Source organism: Charadrius vociferus, unplaced genomic scaffold (assembly GCF_000708025.1).
Source record: "Charadrius vociferus isolate BGI_N301 unplaced genomic scaffold, ASM70802v2 scaffold436, whole genome shotgun sequence".
Taxonomy (NCBI): domain Eukaryota; kingdom Metazoa; phylum Chordata; class Aves; order Charadriiformes; family Charadriidae; genus Charadrius; species Charadrius vociferus.
In genome coordinates, this window is record NW_009649187.1 from 4,600,337 (window position 1) to 4,616,943 (window position 16,607).

The 16,607-nt window shown below is 42.3% G+C and overlaps 1 protein-coding gene across 2 annotated transcripts; it reads left to right on the forward strand.

The window, feature by feature from the left end:
- Positions 1-2,847: 2,847 nt before the first annotated feature.
- On the forward strand, positions 2,848-11,045 carry LOC104289735 (cytochrome P450 2H1-like). 2 transcript variants are annotated; one of them, XM_009888732.1, is made up of 9 exons: positions 2,848-3,032; positions 4,414-4,576; positions 6,170-6,319; positions 7,882-8,042; positions 8,447-8,623; positions 9,036-9,177; positions 9,469-9,656; positions 10,141-10,282; positions 10,755-11,045. In XM_009888732.1, exons 1-9 carry the CDS (start codon positions 2,856-2,858, stop codon positions 10,934-10,936), a joined length of 1,482 nt encoding a protein of 493 aa, XP_009887034.1. In that variant the 5' UTR covers positions 2,848-2,855; the 3' UTR covers positions 10,937-11,045. The 2 variants fall into 2 exon arrangements, with proteins under 2 accessions (XP_009887034.1, XP_009887035.1); XM_009888733.1 differs by lacking the exon at positions 8,447-8,623 and having other exon boundaries at positions 2,856-3,032.
- The last annotated feature ends 5,562 nt before the right edge of the window (positions 11,046-16,607 follow it).

Consider the following 16,607-nt stretch of genomic DNA (forward strand, 5'->3'; position numbering starts at 1 on the left):
TACAGGCTGCTGTGAAGAAGCCAGATCCAGTACAGCCTTGTAGGCTGTGAATACACTTGAAGGGGCTGTTTGGGGGGTAAGAAGTTGTCTTTTTATTCACAGACCCAATCTGGAGGAGAACAGAAGCAAGTAAATTAAACAGTAAGTGCAGGTCCCAGATTAAAGGCTTCGTATTAACACAGGATGGGATCCCAGGAGGCAGCCCAAATGTGACAGCAGGCAGGCCCAGCAAAGCAACAGCCTCCAGAAGACATTCAGAGGAAGGCCTGGATTTTGAAAGATTTGTTCATACAGTGGCATCCCACCCCTGTCAGTCTGAGCCCAAATTCACAGGTGGAGCCAGAGAACGATGCCATTTCATAACAAGACCAGAGGCCCCAGCATCTGCTTTCATACCCCGCTGGGAAGAAAATAGTCTTTCAGGTGCATCTTGTGAATGTGAACTGTCTCAGGATGGGTCTTTCATACCCAAATAAGCCTTTCATACCCAAATAAGCCTTTCATACTCAAATAGCCTTTCACACTCAAGTAATTGCTGTTAAATCTCTCTCCAGTGAAAGTCATGGATCCCTCCAAGCAGTTCTGGCTTTATCCCAACATCATTTTTAAATCCTTCAAGGGTTGTGTGAGTAATTAGATAAATAATAAAAAAGCCATGTCCAGATGTGGGAGTGACACTTCGAGCAAAGCCCTGCATTTCCAGCGCATTAGGCTTCACAGCAGTTGTTCACCCTCAGGGCTGCCAGTAGAGGAACGCAAGGCACCTTATCTGCAAAAGCAAAGAAAACAAAAATGCAAACAACTTCGGTTTTTCCTTGATGGCAATAAAACTGACTGTTCTCAGTGAGATAATCATCCCTCCAGACATGGCCTAGAAGGCTCCTCTCAATTTCATTCATCTGCCCACTTCTGTTTTTAAATACCCTTGGTGTGCAGTATTCAGAGCAGTGCCCATCGCAACAGAATGTGCAGAATTTGTTGCTGATAAAGAACATCATTAGGACCAGGAGACATGCGCAGGAAATCAGATTCATCTGCCTCAAAACAGATCCCTAGCAGTCAGACATGTAAATCTGTGTAAGTCTCCTAAGGCTCCCTTTGTAGTAAAGGGACACGAATAAATTCCTTCTGTGACTGACTCATTTCACTCTAAGACAGGCACATAAGAAAAGTCAGATGACCTGTTCTCTGGAATTATCCGGAAGTGTTTCTCCACTAACAGGGGAGACTAGCCGATTTATACACCTACCTTTTTAATATCTAAATTTAGCTGGGAAAAGTTTCTTTCCTCACTGCTGTAGAATCTGCTAGTCCTCAGCTAATTAGGCTGAAGATAAAATCTGGCCATCCTTTAAATCCCATTTTGACAGCTCAGTAGAAAACAAAGTCTGCTGTTCACAGTCTAGCTGGCTATTTTTGTACACATGAAAGTGCAGATGTGAGCACTCAAGAACTGATTCAACCAATGTGGACCCAAGTTCTAAGCCAATGAGTTTTGCTGCAGGAAAGAAAATGCCTTTCATAGCCCATTACCATTACCCAAAAGATATCCTTCCCACACCTACTTTGTTTTAAGAAGGCATCATCCACCCAGCCCTGACATCATCTACCCAGCAAGCCTGAGTGGCTGCTGAATGTGCAGCCCCTTTCACATCCCCTTGTACGGTGGTGTTTCCTCCAAGCTTCCCTGACTTGCTTTAGTCACCTTGCTACAGCTGCGGTGTTCAAATGTGCTCCAAGAGGGCTCAGCATCTTCTTACATAAAGTCACATGAAAAGGAAATATAGAGCCTAATGCTGTGCCTTGCAGTTGGGGCTGAGTAGAAAGTGGGGGAATGGTGGGGGAGGCATATTAGACCCAAGGGGCTGTAGGAGCCTAAGTACAGTGTTTAGAGTAGATTGCTAGCACTTTACAGACATTACGTTTTATGTACAGACAAGATCTGGCAACAGAGTCCTGGGATCCACTCTTTGGTCTCAGGTGACTGAATCACTGTTCTGCTCTAATTCTTTGCCAGAAAATATACACAGTTCTCACCCTATTCATAGGGGTTTGGATTCCTGTGGGGAGGAGGAGTGGGTAGCATAATATTTCATTAAAGATTTTACATTGTATTAAATACTCAATTAAACCCATCATTCTGTTAAGCTCTGTTCAGGGTGCCTTTACCTTTCATGGATCTTCACACCTTCTGTGGCTCTTCAACTAGTTTCTAGAAACATCAGAAAGGATACTGCAGGTTTGTGGTTTGGGGAGAACCTGTGACCATGCAAATGCTGTAGGTAGTATGGTTTGTCTGGTTAAAATGTCAGAACAGGACAAGCTGAGTGTATTCCTCAAAATCTACATGTGTGACTTGGGTACAATTACATAATTTCATTCCAGAAACAGAGGTGAAATGCCTGTGAAGAACTTGGAGTGATGCCCCTTTTCAACCGCAACACCTTCCACCACTTGTACCCAGCTACTAGAGGGCTGGCAGATGTCAATCTATGCATGAGGGAAATCAGCAAGAGTTTAAGCATATACATAGCAGCCAGGCTGGAAATATTTCTGCATTTTGAGTTTGTTTGACAGCATTAGAAAGTCGTTTCTTTAGTCCTACATGAATGATTACGCAAAGGAACACAAGCTGGAGAGGAAAAAAATCGGTATGCAAACAAAGAGTTCATCCCAAGTTTGTTCATTCTTATCTTGAGCAGATTAATAAGTAATCTCATATCTCAGTAGGATTAGGGAGGCACTATTGGCTCATTTCATCCATGTGCTTTGGTACCACAGCATATAAATAAGCATAGTTTTACAGGTCCAACATCAGGCTCTTCTGACATTTGACTTCTCTTCCTCAGCCCACCATGGAACTCCTGGGAACGACCACTATTTTTTTGCTGGTCTGCATCTCATGCCTTCTCTTTGCCACATGGAGAAGCGTATCGCGAAAAGAGAAGCCGCCTCCTGGTCCCATCGCACTCCCCATTCTTGGAAACATACTCCAGCTGAACCCATGGAACTTGCCTGAAAGCCTGAAGGAGGTAAGAGACTCTCCTTCTTTCCTATATATTCTCCATTGCATATAAAACAAAGTACTGTCTCAGCTTACTTCACGAGCTTCATTTGCATTGACCAAATGTCAGATTCAAACAGAAACAAAAGGTTTCCCAGAAAGACATGCTTCTGAGGTCTATATATTGCAATAATCTATATATCTAAATCTACATATTGCAAGTCTAAGTCTACATGTTTGCAATAATCATACTAATGAGGAGTCCTGTTCTGACTTCACGGCAGTACTGCAATTTGCAGTGGATTTGCAACCAAAGCACTGATGCTATTGCAATATTCACTATACTGCCGTGCCCACCTCCTCACCATGCTGGCAACACGGCCTGGCCCTTTTTTGAGAAGGACCCTGCTCCATTTTGCCATCTCTGCTCCCTAGCAGATAGGTAGGATCTCCTGGGAGTGGAAGTAGTGAGTGAAGGGGTTGAAGCAAAATAGTTTGGAGGTGAACTGTGTTGTCCGTTCCCTCCCCTGGATGATGTCATGCATCTGTGTTGCAAAGTCTGGGAGGGGAGAGGTGGAGGGAGTTCAGCTGGAGTGCCTCATTCTTAGGGGATTGTTGAGGGGAGGGTGGCAGATGGATGGGAAGTGGGGGTGTCATTGGGTTCTTCAGAGCAAAACTGTGGTGATGGCTGACATCACCGTGTGTATCGTCAGATGCACACACACCCCTATGAGCTCCTTTTTGCTTTGGTGCTTGGGAATATCGAGACTCATGAGCATCCTCAGGCACCATACTTTGTTTCAGAGCACTAGATGATTCGGTTTCCCACCAGGAAAGCCCTGGAACTACATGTAATTTGCTTTTAAAAAGTGAACAGGAGAAGAAGTGTTCCAGGCTGGAATCTTTCTGCAATTGTAGCCAAAAGCAGATGCCTGGGAAAGAGCACATGATTAGTGCAAGCATGCAGTGATTCTCCGCTGATATACTCATCCAATTTCTGGAAATCTGTGGCCCAGGAGATTTTAGAGACAACTGTGATATGTTTGTGCTCAAAAACCCTTTAGGCACTGCCTTACGTAAGTGTATGTAATCGCTTATTGAGCCCATGTAAACTGTTATCCACTGTGCCCTGTAGAGAGGCATTCCAGATTGTTTTGCCAGCTCTGTGAAGAACTATTTTCTTTTCTGGGATTTGGACTTGACACCTCACCATTTCTATTCACATCTTCTAGTTCTTGTACAATTCCCTCTTCCCCGGCTGTAATTCATAGTTGAAAGATCTCTGCACTGCTGCTAATCAATGCCACGTCTCAGTGATCCACATCACCCCTCAGACCCCTCCACTACAAACTTATTTTCACGTGATTAACATTCAGACATGTTGTTCTTTGTGTTCCTCTTTCCTACAGCTCAGCAAGAAGTATGGTCCTGTCTTCACAATATATTTAGGCCCACAAAAGGTTGTGGTGCTGTATGGCTATGATGCTGTGAAAGAAGCTCTGATTGATCAGGCAGATGAATTCAGCGGAAGAGGCAATCTACCACTGCTTAAAAGACTCTTCCAAGGCACAGGTATGTCCTTGGTAATGTTAGCATACACAGCTGATGCTTTCTGTGCTTCAGGAACACAGCTGAGAAGGCAGTGGAGGAGCCAAGAGTGGATTTCATTTACTACTTTCATGCATACAAATTAGCAATAAAAGACTAAAAGCCTGACTCATTATTTGGACCCTTGAGTAAATTGGAGCCCTGGAAAACTGCTTAAGGTCCCAGGCTGGCTTCACTGACCGTCGTTCTATTTTCAGCGTGCTTCAAATTCCGGCTAAAATCTTGTACATTAAATGTGCCTCTAAGATCTTACCTTGTTGTGATTTGGGCAGAACCGGCCACCAGGCGGCTGACAGATGCTCCCCCCTATCTCTCTTCAAAGAGAGAAACAGAGGGGGGAGAGAGAGAGACTTATGAGTTTAGAAGGAACTAAACTACTTTAATGAAATCTTAATAATAAAATAAAAAGGAAATAATGAAACATATACAAAGCCATATCGAGCTCCCAGGATGGCAATCACATCACTGGCTGGCACTAGGGAAGTCCCAGACTGGACTTAGTGATGGATGGGAACTGGATTCTGGATCTGGATTCAGGATTAGGATCAAAGGCAGACAAACAGACAGAGTCCTCCTTGGCCGCTGGCTATTGAAGAAAGAGGGTTCACCCTTTGATCCCTCAGCTTTTATACTGAGCGTGAGGCAGATGGGATGGAATACCCTGGTGGTCAGTTTTGGGTCACCTGTCCTGTCCACTTCTCCCTGCAGGTGCGACCCCTCTACGCTTTTCCGCTTCCGACCCTCCAATGGGGCAAATAACCAAGTCAGCCGCCCTTGGCTGTTACAGCAATAAGTATAAGCAAGAGCCTCTCTGCATACCATTCCCTGGCATCAACTATAAACATAGGTCTTATCACTCTGAGAGTGAACATTGTCTGCACAATATGCTGTTAATTTCAGTAGTTAGAAGAGGACCAGCTAAAAAGTAAAGTTACTGAACAAAATTGGTCCTCTTTTACCTCAAAGCAGGACACGTTCATCCTCCCATTTCTGAAAATATTGACAATATACATACAGCTAAGGAACCAGCAAAAGGAAAGTCCAAAGCACAACAGAGACAAGATAATATAGGCTGTCCCAGTAAGGGCTACATTCAAGATTAGGCCCTGAGCTTATTCACCAGGGCAGTTCCCACTATGGCATTTATCTGGGTAAATAGTACCTATTGCATGGCACAGCAGTACAGTACCAATGGCTTTGTCGATAATGATACGCTGTGTGAAGGTGCATAGCAGAACATTTGAGCAGTTATGTCAGTGCAAAGGCCACATGCTTGTGGCCAAGATCAATTCAGTACCAGTGTTGCTTTCTTATTTACATCCTAACATAGTTCTTATTCTGGGAACAAACTCAGTTTTATTCAAAGTGTAGTGACAGATAGATCAGATTCGTCATCTCCAGAATTGCACAGAGGTTACGTTTTTTGGGCATATAGCAATTGCAGTATAACTCCACAGAGAGGTGTCTTTGCTTGTTGAGTGCTTATGGTGTAGCTCCCATTCAGGGGAAAAAAAAATCTGTTTCCTCATGGAGGTCTATTTTTCCTTCCTTTGTCAGGCATTGTGACCAGCAATGGGGAGACCTGGAAGCAGCTCCGACGATTTATACTCACCACCCTGCGAGATTTTGGGATGGGGAAGAAGAGCATTGAGGAGAGAATCCAGGAGGAAGCTCATTTTCTGGTGGAGAGGATCAGGAACACAGATGGTAGGACATGGCCTTTGTGCCTGCTGAGATGCCCTGCGTATCTGCAATGAGACAATGAGGGGTGTAGGGCTGCTTCACCAAATCTATGACCAAAGAAGTGGGCATGTAGCTGCTATTGCTGCTCCCTGCTCTAACAGGCAAAGTTATCGCTGCTGGGAGTGGGTCAGTGAAAGGCACTGTGGTGGTATGGAGGAATAAATGTAGGAGACTGGGGTTGGAAAGTATCCTTTAACCTATTCTGCTTGAGAAACAAGACAGAAAGTGGCAAAGGGAATGGCTTGGCCCCAAAGCTGACAGTTTGGTGGAATTCAACCCCCTTGATTTCAACGTGTATATGCATTTTATGGTAGTATATAAGACAATGTTAATTCTAAGTACATCCCCTGAGTGGCATGGTACCATCCTGGACCACAGGCTTCCTTTCCACAGCCAGCCTTCAATGTGTGCGTATTCTGCACAGGGGGAAAAGCAGATGGATCTAAAAGGATGTTGAAGCATCACTGTTTCCCATGGGCCACAAGAAAATTCAGTCTGGCTTCACAGATAAACATTCCAGCTACCAATCAGAGAAAACACTCTCGCCTGCATTGCTCTTATCCTTTCACTAGCACAGTAATACTGTATTTCCTATGCTCTACTGCAAACCTCCATCTCTGGCTCACCTATTTGTGGCATCTTTCACTGTGTCCTAAAAGGCTTTGCAAGTAAGATACATACAACTGAAAAGTATAAAGCTGTAATTTACTCTTAATGCAAATATAAAGAGCTAGGACTAGTTATCTACTAGGCTCAGCATCAATACATTCACCACCTCTGATGAGACATCTGCTGAGTCTTCAACGGCCAGGGAGCCATCAGTGAGGCAGAGAAGGGTTGGAGCCATTGCTCCTTGAAATAGGTGGATCCTCAGTGCTGCCAAGTTGCCATTTTCTGACTCCTTGGTTTTCTTTTGGATTTTATTCCTTTTTGTGTTGTTGTTTCTTCTCTTGAAACCTTGAGATGAACCCTATCACTGTCTGCAATTATACCTTTCCTTTCTTTCTTGGGTCTAATCTCTCTTTTTTCTCACACTGTAGTTCTCTTCTTAGAAGCTTATGCAGGTGTGCTATCAAAACTAGACTTTGATCACAGGCATTTGAACCCCTAGGAGAGGGTTATACAACTGAGGTTACGCTAACAGAGTTCACAAACAGGGTGCAATAACCCAAAGACACAGGACAGGCAAAGTCCTTATGGGTCCATTGGGTTTTGGTGGGAATCTTTAGGCCATTTCTAACAAAAAGTCTATAGGACAGACAGGCATGTGTCAGCTGAAGAGGAATCAAGCCACTCAGACCAGTGCTGTGCAGAGAAGAGGACAAAAGAGATACTTAAACCATTCAAACAGGGAAATTAGCTCACTTCAAGTAGAGAAGAATAAATTGGATAAGCCCTTCACCATTCTTTTGAAGGACTGCAAAACTCCAGGTCTCAAGAGCGTGCAAAACTTCCCTATAGTGTCAGAGGAGGGGATGATGCCCGAAATACTGAAAGCAACATACTGGTTGTTTTTTTTGTTGCAGCACGACCCTTCGACCCTGGCAACTTCCTAGTCCATGCAGTTTCCAACATCATCTGCTCTGTCGTCTTTGGGGATCGGTTTGACTACGAGGACAAGAAATTTGTAACTTTAATTGAGTTGCTAGATGAAAACAACAAACTCCAGAACTCTATACAGACACAGGTGTGTACAGGTTTATTTAATTAATAAAATTAATTATTATAATATGTATTAATGATTATTAATTCATATTATTAATTTTTAATTGGAGTGGATTTTCCTAGATTTGTAGAAATTTTTGAAAGCCAAAAAGGCAGTTAAATAACCCATTCCTGTTGTTTTTTCTTACCTTATGGAATTGCCATTGTAGGTCCAAAAAAGGATATCACTGCAGAAGTTGCTCAAGTGAAGTCTATCCTTGAATATAATGAAACCATAAAGTAAACGGCATTAAAATCCTGTTCAATAATAAAGACCTACTGTTCCAAAACAGTTTAATTGCCCCATTTTCATAGTTACATTTAGGGGAACATTTTATTGTATCCACATTAATCAGAATGTGCTTTTCCATTATTTTATTTTTACAGCTATACAATTTCTTCCCAACTCTCATGGACCGTTTACCTGGGCCTCATCAACAAATGATAAAAAATATTGGAAAAGTTGATCAATTTACTTTAGAAATCATAGCGGAACACCAGGAAACCCTGGATCCCACTTGTCCTCGAGATTTTATTGATGCTTTTCTTAACAAAATGGAACAGGTAATGTAAGAGAAAGAGATTTATTGGATTATCAGAAAACCACTGCTTGAATCCCAGCAGTCGTGGCAGGGCACTGGGCTTTTGCAAATACAGAGGGGAACCTTCTTCTCTTGGCACGTAAACTTAAGTCTATCCTCTCCATTTTCTTGTCAAGGATTTTTAAACACAGAATTAACAGCACCAGCCAAAGATAAGAAAGCTGAAGACCAACCATCTAGTTGATGTAATTCAGTGCTCCTCCCATATTAAAAAAGGTTCATAATATTATTTAGTCAAAGTACCATAAATGCTGGTGTTCTGGAGAGTTATTGTTGTACCCTTGAAACGACATTAGATGTGTTTAAAAACATACATTATGGGTACATAATGCTTAGCTTTGTCATTGAAAACATTCTGCCAAATCTTCCCCCAGGAGAAAGGGAATGGTCACTCAAAATTCACCGTTGAGACCTTGAGCAGAACCACGCTTGACTTGTTCCTTGCAGGAACAGGGACCACCAGCATCACGTTGAGACATGGACTTCTGATACTCCAGAAATACCCAGAGATCGTAGGTAATAGAAAAAGAATCAAATAATTGAAAACTTTTCAATAGGTCATGGGATCAATTTGGACAATTCCTGTCACTACCACATGTGGCAATGGTCCCCTGATAAAGGAAACATGTACATGCAGTGTGGAAAGCTGTATTAGTCTTACTTCTATTCACAGGAAAGAGATATTAGTACTACGTACATACATATATTCCTGGTGCATTAAAAGCAAGTGTTGCTGTAAATATGGGGAGAGGTTCAGGGAAACAGATGGGGGACTTGTCCATTCAACACTTACTTATTTCCTAACAGAGAAAATTCAAAAGGAGATTGACAGTGTGATTGGCCGAGACCGAAGCCCCTGCATGGCAGATCGGAGCCAGATGCCCTACACAGATGCTGTGGTCCATGAAATCCAGAGATTCATTGATTTCCTTCCACTTAATGTCCCACATACTGTGATCAAAGACACCAAGTTCAGAGACTATTTTATCCCCAAGGTCTGTTCTACTGTGTCTGTGAAAGTTCATAATCTCTTGAAAACAGTGATGTGTTCTATTCATTGTTTTTTATTTTATTTTCAAAACCACTGAAATGTGATATAGAATTGGAATAATTTTGTTTGGAAGGGGATTCTGGAAGTTATTGAGTCCAATCCCTTGTATTTGAAAAAAGAAAAAAAAAAAGACTTTTTTCATCCTTTATGTGAAGAGTGAGATAGAGCTTTCTATTTTTTCATGTAAAAGTAAGTGAAGCTCTAGCTTATTTGGAAGCAATATTAAATACTCTAATCAGACTCACCATCAAAATTCATTTAAAAAGCATCTTTGCCATACCAATGGCACACATTTTTATTGATTAAATGCTCATTTTAAACTGGTTGAACCTTGACTATCCTTTTATTCAGCTCTGGGAACTTTTCAGTGCCTCTTTGCTTTAGCATGCCTCCATTTTAACTTCCTTCTCCTCTTTCTGTTAATTCAGGACACTATGATATTCCCTATGCTGTCTCCCGTCCTACATGATAGCAAGGAATTTCCAAATCCTGAAAAATTTGACCCAGGACATTTCCTGAATGCAAATGGTACCTTTAAAAAGAGTGACTACTTCATGCCATTTTCTGCAGGTAAGACCTCTTTCTATTTCAGATCCTAGACTATCCTCTCCTCGGACCTCTTTGAAGATTTTAGTGGCTCTGTCACCACCCGTACAGTGATGTCTGGTGATCTGCTAGAGTCACTTCTGAACAGCTCTAACCCCTGTACTAGAGTTTCAGTTTATTTCCTTTTTTAGCAATCACAAAAGCCCCTTCAACGCGTTCCACAAGACGACATGTATGAAGCAGGACTCAGCCATGCAACTTCTCTCTCTCCAAACTTACCATCAAACCACAGCAGAACATGAGAAGCCGAGGCCTTCACACTGCCTTTGCCCACTGAGCACTCTCATTGTTCTAGATACTTAACTTCTAGTTTAACTCATTTGCTTCCTCAAAGTGCTACAGCGCTGCCTGTCCATTCTGAGATGTCTGAACTTTCATGGAACCGGGGTTAAAATAAGTTACCATCACCTCACTTTTTTCTATTTCTTGCTTGCAGGAAAACGCATCTGTGCAGGAGAAGGTCTGGCCCGGATGGAGCTATTCATATTTTTAACAGCCATCCTGCAGAACTTTAATTTGAAACCTGTTGTGGATCACAAGGACATTGACATTTCCCCGTTAGTCAGCACTCTGGCAAATCTGCCCCGACCTTACGAGGTCTCTTTTATTCCACGTTAGCCAAGTGAAGAGAGTTGCCAGCTCCCACACTCATGAACACTCTGGTTGAATGACAGTCATTTCCCAATCTGTTGAGACTGAAACACTTGGGTCATTTGCTAGACGCTTTATGGAGGGAAACGTGCTTAGAAGAGAAAGTTTTATGGTGCTTCTATAATCCCCACAGCCAGCTCTAAGCAGAGACAGAGTAGGCAATTGCATAGGGAAGCAGACAGCCCCCTGTACAAAATGATGCAGGCTCTCCTCTGCACCCCCCTAACCAAGCTCAGGTTCCTATCTGGGTCCTGACATGTCAGGGTGTGTGGATTAGTGCTCTGAGAGCCCTACTGCTGCTGTCCCTTTCACATGGTCCTCCCAGCACAACAGGAATGGATGCTTGTACTCCAGGGTTGCCACAGACTCTGCTTGAGGTACCTCTCTCCTCTGTATTTTCAGTTTTTGACCTGTTGTTAAAAGTAGGCATAAAACAGGGGTGGGGGGGTGGGAGGATCTGTCAGAAGATTATAATCTACTGTATTCTTACCCCAATACATCTTGTGTCCTGTGGTGGGGATAGAGTTTATTGATGACTGGGCAGATGGGTCGTCTCTCGTGTGATTGTAATGAAGGTTTGTGAAATTGAAATTTGAATTGCAAAATAAAGAAGTAATACACTGAACTGTTGTTTTTCTGAGATCCCAGAAGAACACCTTTTAGTGAAAAAATTTCCACCACAAAACTTGTACTCCCAAATATTTTCCAAGACTTGTACATATCTGTTTCATCTCACTTACTTATATGAAATGTATTATGGATTGAAGACTGAGCTGGTCCATGACCTATAAAACTTCCATTCTCAGTAACAATGTGGGAGAAGGCTGAACTGACCCTATGAGACCTACCAGAACGCCAGCTGTGGTTACAGAGCTGTCTATTGTGGCAAAAGAAGGCAAGTGAAATAATACTGGGATCCCCCCAGTGCCATTTAATAGATGAATGGCAGCTTGCATCTTCCCATTATTTTATGAAGCACGGAAAGATCACTAAAGCAATGTTACAATCAGGCAAAAAAAAAGATAAAAAGAGCTTACATGAGTCACCAAGCATACCTGTACAGATGTAGGAGTGGCATTCCCTAACTTGATCATATTCCCTGTGATGTATAATTTATAGTGGTTACAGTGAAGACAGCTGAATTTGTGCTATGTGGAAAGAGACAGCAACTATAATATTACCACAACAGCATGAACTGTTTACATGAAACAGGCAAAACTTCTTTCCTTTCAAAGTATTACTAAACTTGATGTACCATGAGTTGGTACCATGGCATTACAGAGGCAAAAGTCACAAATGTCACAGAATCACATAAATATGAACGAAACAAAGATGTCTGAAAATATCATCTAGTTGATCGCCATATACCAAAAAGGATCAGCTATTACCAGTCTTCTCACCAGGTAAAAAGAAGAGAGCACTTCATACTTTCTCTTCAACTGTGCCACAACTAAAACAGGCAAAGCAAATGGCCTGGGGGCAGCTCCCCTGTTCCGGATATCTTCCTCCATGCTGAAAAGACAAGGAGGCAGCCAGTGCAAAGCAGCAAGAAAAGAGTTTTAGCTCCCAGAGACTCCATGATGATACACAGTGGGGCTTTGAGATTAGAAGAGGGCTAAAGCTGAGTCCTGGAAGCCTCTCTTTGTGTCGCCTGTGGTACGAAAAGCAGTGCAATGGATAACCACTCGCTGTTCACATCTCCTCTGGCTTAACTTGATTTAGCAATAAGTAATGTTATCACCTTCTGGAAGACTAAGCATCAGATTTTTAAAAATTAGAATGCTTAACAAATAGGATTTATCTCAGCAACTTTTGTTGACCACTAAACAGAAAAAAAACCATCAGCTTAAAAAATTAATGATCATTGAAAAGCTCTACATCTCCCAGGAAGCCATACTGCTCGCTCTCTCCCTGCCTGCTAGCACTCGCTGTTGCCCAGACTTTTTCTTCTGCTGGGACTGTACAGACAGTGCACTGCTTGCTCATGTGCAGGACTAGGTAGGGGTATAAGAATATTCTATAGCAAACCTGACACAATGTCCTGTCACTTGGCCACATGAAGAAGTGTCTTTCAAACATAATTAATCCATTCTGTGCACTGTTGCCATTAGTTCCCAAATACCTCTCACAGAACATAAACACCTCTGTGAGCTCAGGTTTCTAAGAGGCTGGGAAGCAGCGACAGAAGCAGCAGCCAGCTGGGCAAGCACTAATGGAGAAAAGAACTGGCAAGTTCTCAAACCCACTAAAGGTGTCCCAAGCAAGGAACTCTGTGAAACAATCCATGAAGCAAACAAACGTACTCAAGCACTTTCCCCATAAGAGGGCAATAGCACTTGCCTGAGCTACTATTATAAATTAACGTGACATACATAGAATAATTGTATGTCTGGTCATTGAGGATAGATGTGGGTCAAGGGAGACGAAGTGATCAAAGGTGAATACAAGCAGTTTGGAGTATTTAGGTGTAAACTCAACTCAAATATCTTTCAAATTTTTTTGTTGAAGAGGAAAAAATCATGGGCAGAGTGCATACCAGAGCCTGTGTGCACATATACATTACATACCCCTTGAAGGCTGCAGGAAAGGGTGCCGAGACATTTGTGAATTCCCATGTAGAAGCTGCATTTAAAAGGAAAAGTTATTAAAACAGTGGTTTTAACCACAGCTATCAAGGTTTTGAGTGATTCTCCCACTTACAGTTTCAAAGATACATTTTGACTTCTTGGGATGTCTGTGCTCCCTTGATAACACCGTACAGCAACATGTTAAGCTATATATGACTCACAAGAGGCCTAAGAGTTGAAAGTGGCTTTGTATCACACAGTATATATTGACGTTCACCAGCACTGCATTACCCTGAGGATGAAGCTCGCTATTGGGTTACCAGTTAACACTGAAGAACTTTGGTTCTGGGACTCACCTTTCTAAACGGATCTTCTGTTTGGCACACAAATACACCAGAGATGTTTTCCACATGGGTCATAACCGTAACTCACAGTTCTTGTGTGTTGTAGGATACACACAGAGCAAAGGTTCCAACTTTCTTGCAGCTGACAGACCCAAGTAGAGTTTTCACACTTGTGTTCTTGCCTTTTTAAGCTCTAATATGGAGTATGCCTTACTCAGCATCTTTCTTTCACTGAAGACTCTCAGTCCAAGGAGCACAGCTTTTCCACTCCCTGCAAGGTGTGGCTCTCTCAATAGTCTCCCACACACACAACCACACTTTGGTTACTCATTTTCAGACCAAGGAGATCACAGAACTGGTGTCAAAGGATAGATGACACTAATTACTGCCTAGCTTGTGGCACCTAATTTCTGTTCCAGCTGACTCCCTGCCCTAGCTTCCTGATGAGTTTCATCTGTCTGAAATACTACTTGAAAAGTAAAGGAAAAACCCCCCAAACCCTGCACAAGAGGATTAATTCCCTAAAATTATGACCTTGAAACCCTCCTGTCCTGTGCTCACACACTACAAGAAATAACAAGCTCTGAGAGCCATATAGGCTAATCTGAACTCTCTTCAAAGGGTAAAACGTGGCCTCTTTTATAGGAAACAGCATATGACAAACACTGGAGACAGAATAAAATGATTTTATGTGCTGTAGGTTAGAAGCATGAGTAACCAGTATGGGCAGTTAAACTTTAGCAAGGCTTTAGGTTGCACAGTCCAGGGAACATTAGTCGTGAGAAACTTCAGAAGGCAAAAATGAACTGGTCTTTCCGTTGGCTTTTGCCTTTCAGGTGAAATTGGCCTCTGTATTCAGGTAAGGTAGAAAAGATTTCCTGCCATAATTCCCAGGTTAAATGCATTTTAGCATCTTTCAAAGCAACATTTACCTTTAAATTTGAACAGCTATTCACCCTTCTCACATTGATTCTCATCTCCATTTTATAATACATTTTAAATTGCAAACAGCTTGTAGTATTTTATTGCATTGATTTCCTATATCGTGTCTGTATTGCATTGCTCTCTTTAACTACTCCCTGAGCAGTGCCTTTAGGTAAAATTCTTTATCTTGCTACAATGTCAGAGAGATGCCTGGTTTCTTTATGGCAGCTTGCCTGAACTTCCTTTGTTCATAATTGAACTCTTTGGAAATGTAGAGAGAGAGGGAGAGCAATGGCTGCCAGTGAAAAGTAGTCCTGGCTATCTTAGGATATACTTGTCCCACCAGGATGACATACCCAGTTACTAGGGTGGATAGCTGTGTGAGGGTGTCACCACAGCCATCTGCTCTCCAGGTCATAACCCAGACCTTACAAGGTACAACAGCTATCATTTACAACAGCAAGAGACTAGGACTATTCAATGCCAGTGAGCCAAAGGTCTCTCCAGATTCTGCCAGGCTTTGCTCCTATACTAAATGAAACATCAGCTCTTCCCACTTCTGACTTCTCGGTTACTTTCTCCCCAAAGAACACCTCTACCTAGGGAGAATCTTGCAGGAAAGTACCTGTTCTTTTGAAGAACATTTGGGAGAGTGGCATAAGTCCTTTTCCGCTGAACTCTACACCTTTGTCAATCAGAGCTTTTTCACAACATAAGGTCCATACAACACCATTGCACCTACTGTGCCCAAACTTATTGTGAACATAGAACCGTACTTCTTACTGAGCTGAACAATTTAGCAATAAGGAACACAGCTTTTAAGTTAACATCCACTTGCCTCAGGCAAGTTACTCTTCAGCTGCAGTGTGTTTCCCATGAGGGACAAAGGAAATGACCCAGGAGGCACCTTCCCAGTTTCAGACATCTTCCTCCATGCTGAACAGACAAGAAGGCAGACAATACAAACCAGCAAGAAAACGATTGTGGCTCCCAGGGGTTCCATTCCGACGTGGAACAGGAAGGGCTGAAGCTGCATCCTGGAAGCCTCACTTTACAAAGCCTACAGCAAAAACAACAGCGCAAGGGTAACCAAGTGCTCTCATTTCTACTGGGTTAAACATACTGGTTAGAAAAAATTACTTGATGCCAACAAACTTGGATAAACTGCTTTAATTTTTAAGTCTTTGTGACCTCTTTAAAGCTCAACCTTGTTCTACTGTAATATAAGAAAGCAGGGACAAACATTAATCATTAACAAATCTTGCAATAACAAACCCTGTCATACTTTCATAGCACACTTGTCTTCTGCCTATTAGTGTTGCTTGTATGTTTGTCCTTTGATGGGATGCTGCAAATAAAACAATGTATTTATCTTCAGGCTATTATATACACTTGTGATTAACATCTCATTGGATCCCTTTTAACATTTCTATTGAACACAGAGTTCCAGGTTAAAAAGTATATTCCATTCTAGAAGAGTTGTTTTTCAGCTGTTGGACATGTTGCAGTTTCCTCTAATGATTTAAGAGCCCGTTCTGAAAACTTAGGACATCTCCACAAAGTACTGCTCTGAAAGTTGGATCACTTCAGCATAACCTGTTAGAGCAGCTAGGCAGAACTGTCTTGAGGTGCCAGGGAGAAAAATCCTTCTCTGGAACTGAACTCTTCTGTTTCTGCTTAAAGAGCTGTATTTGCTAGGCTGATTCACCCTCTGGTTTGTTTCAGTCCAAGTCCTCAAGAACTGCTTCAGCTCCAAAGCAGTTTGCATAGACCGCTTTGATGAGATACTTTGCCCCTTGAGTC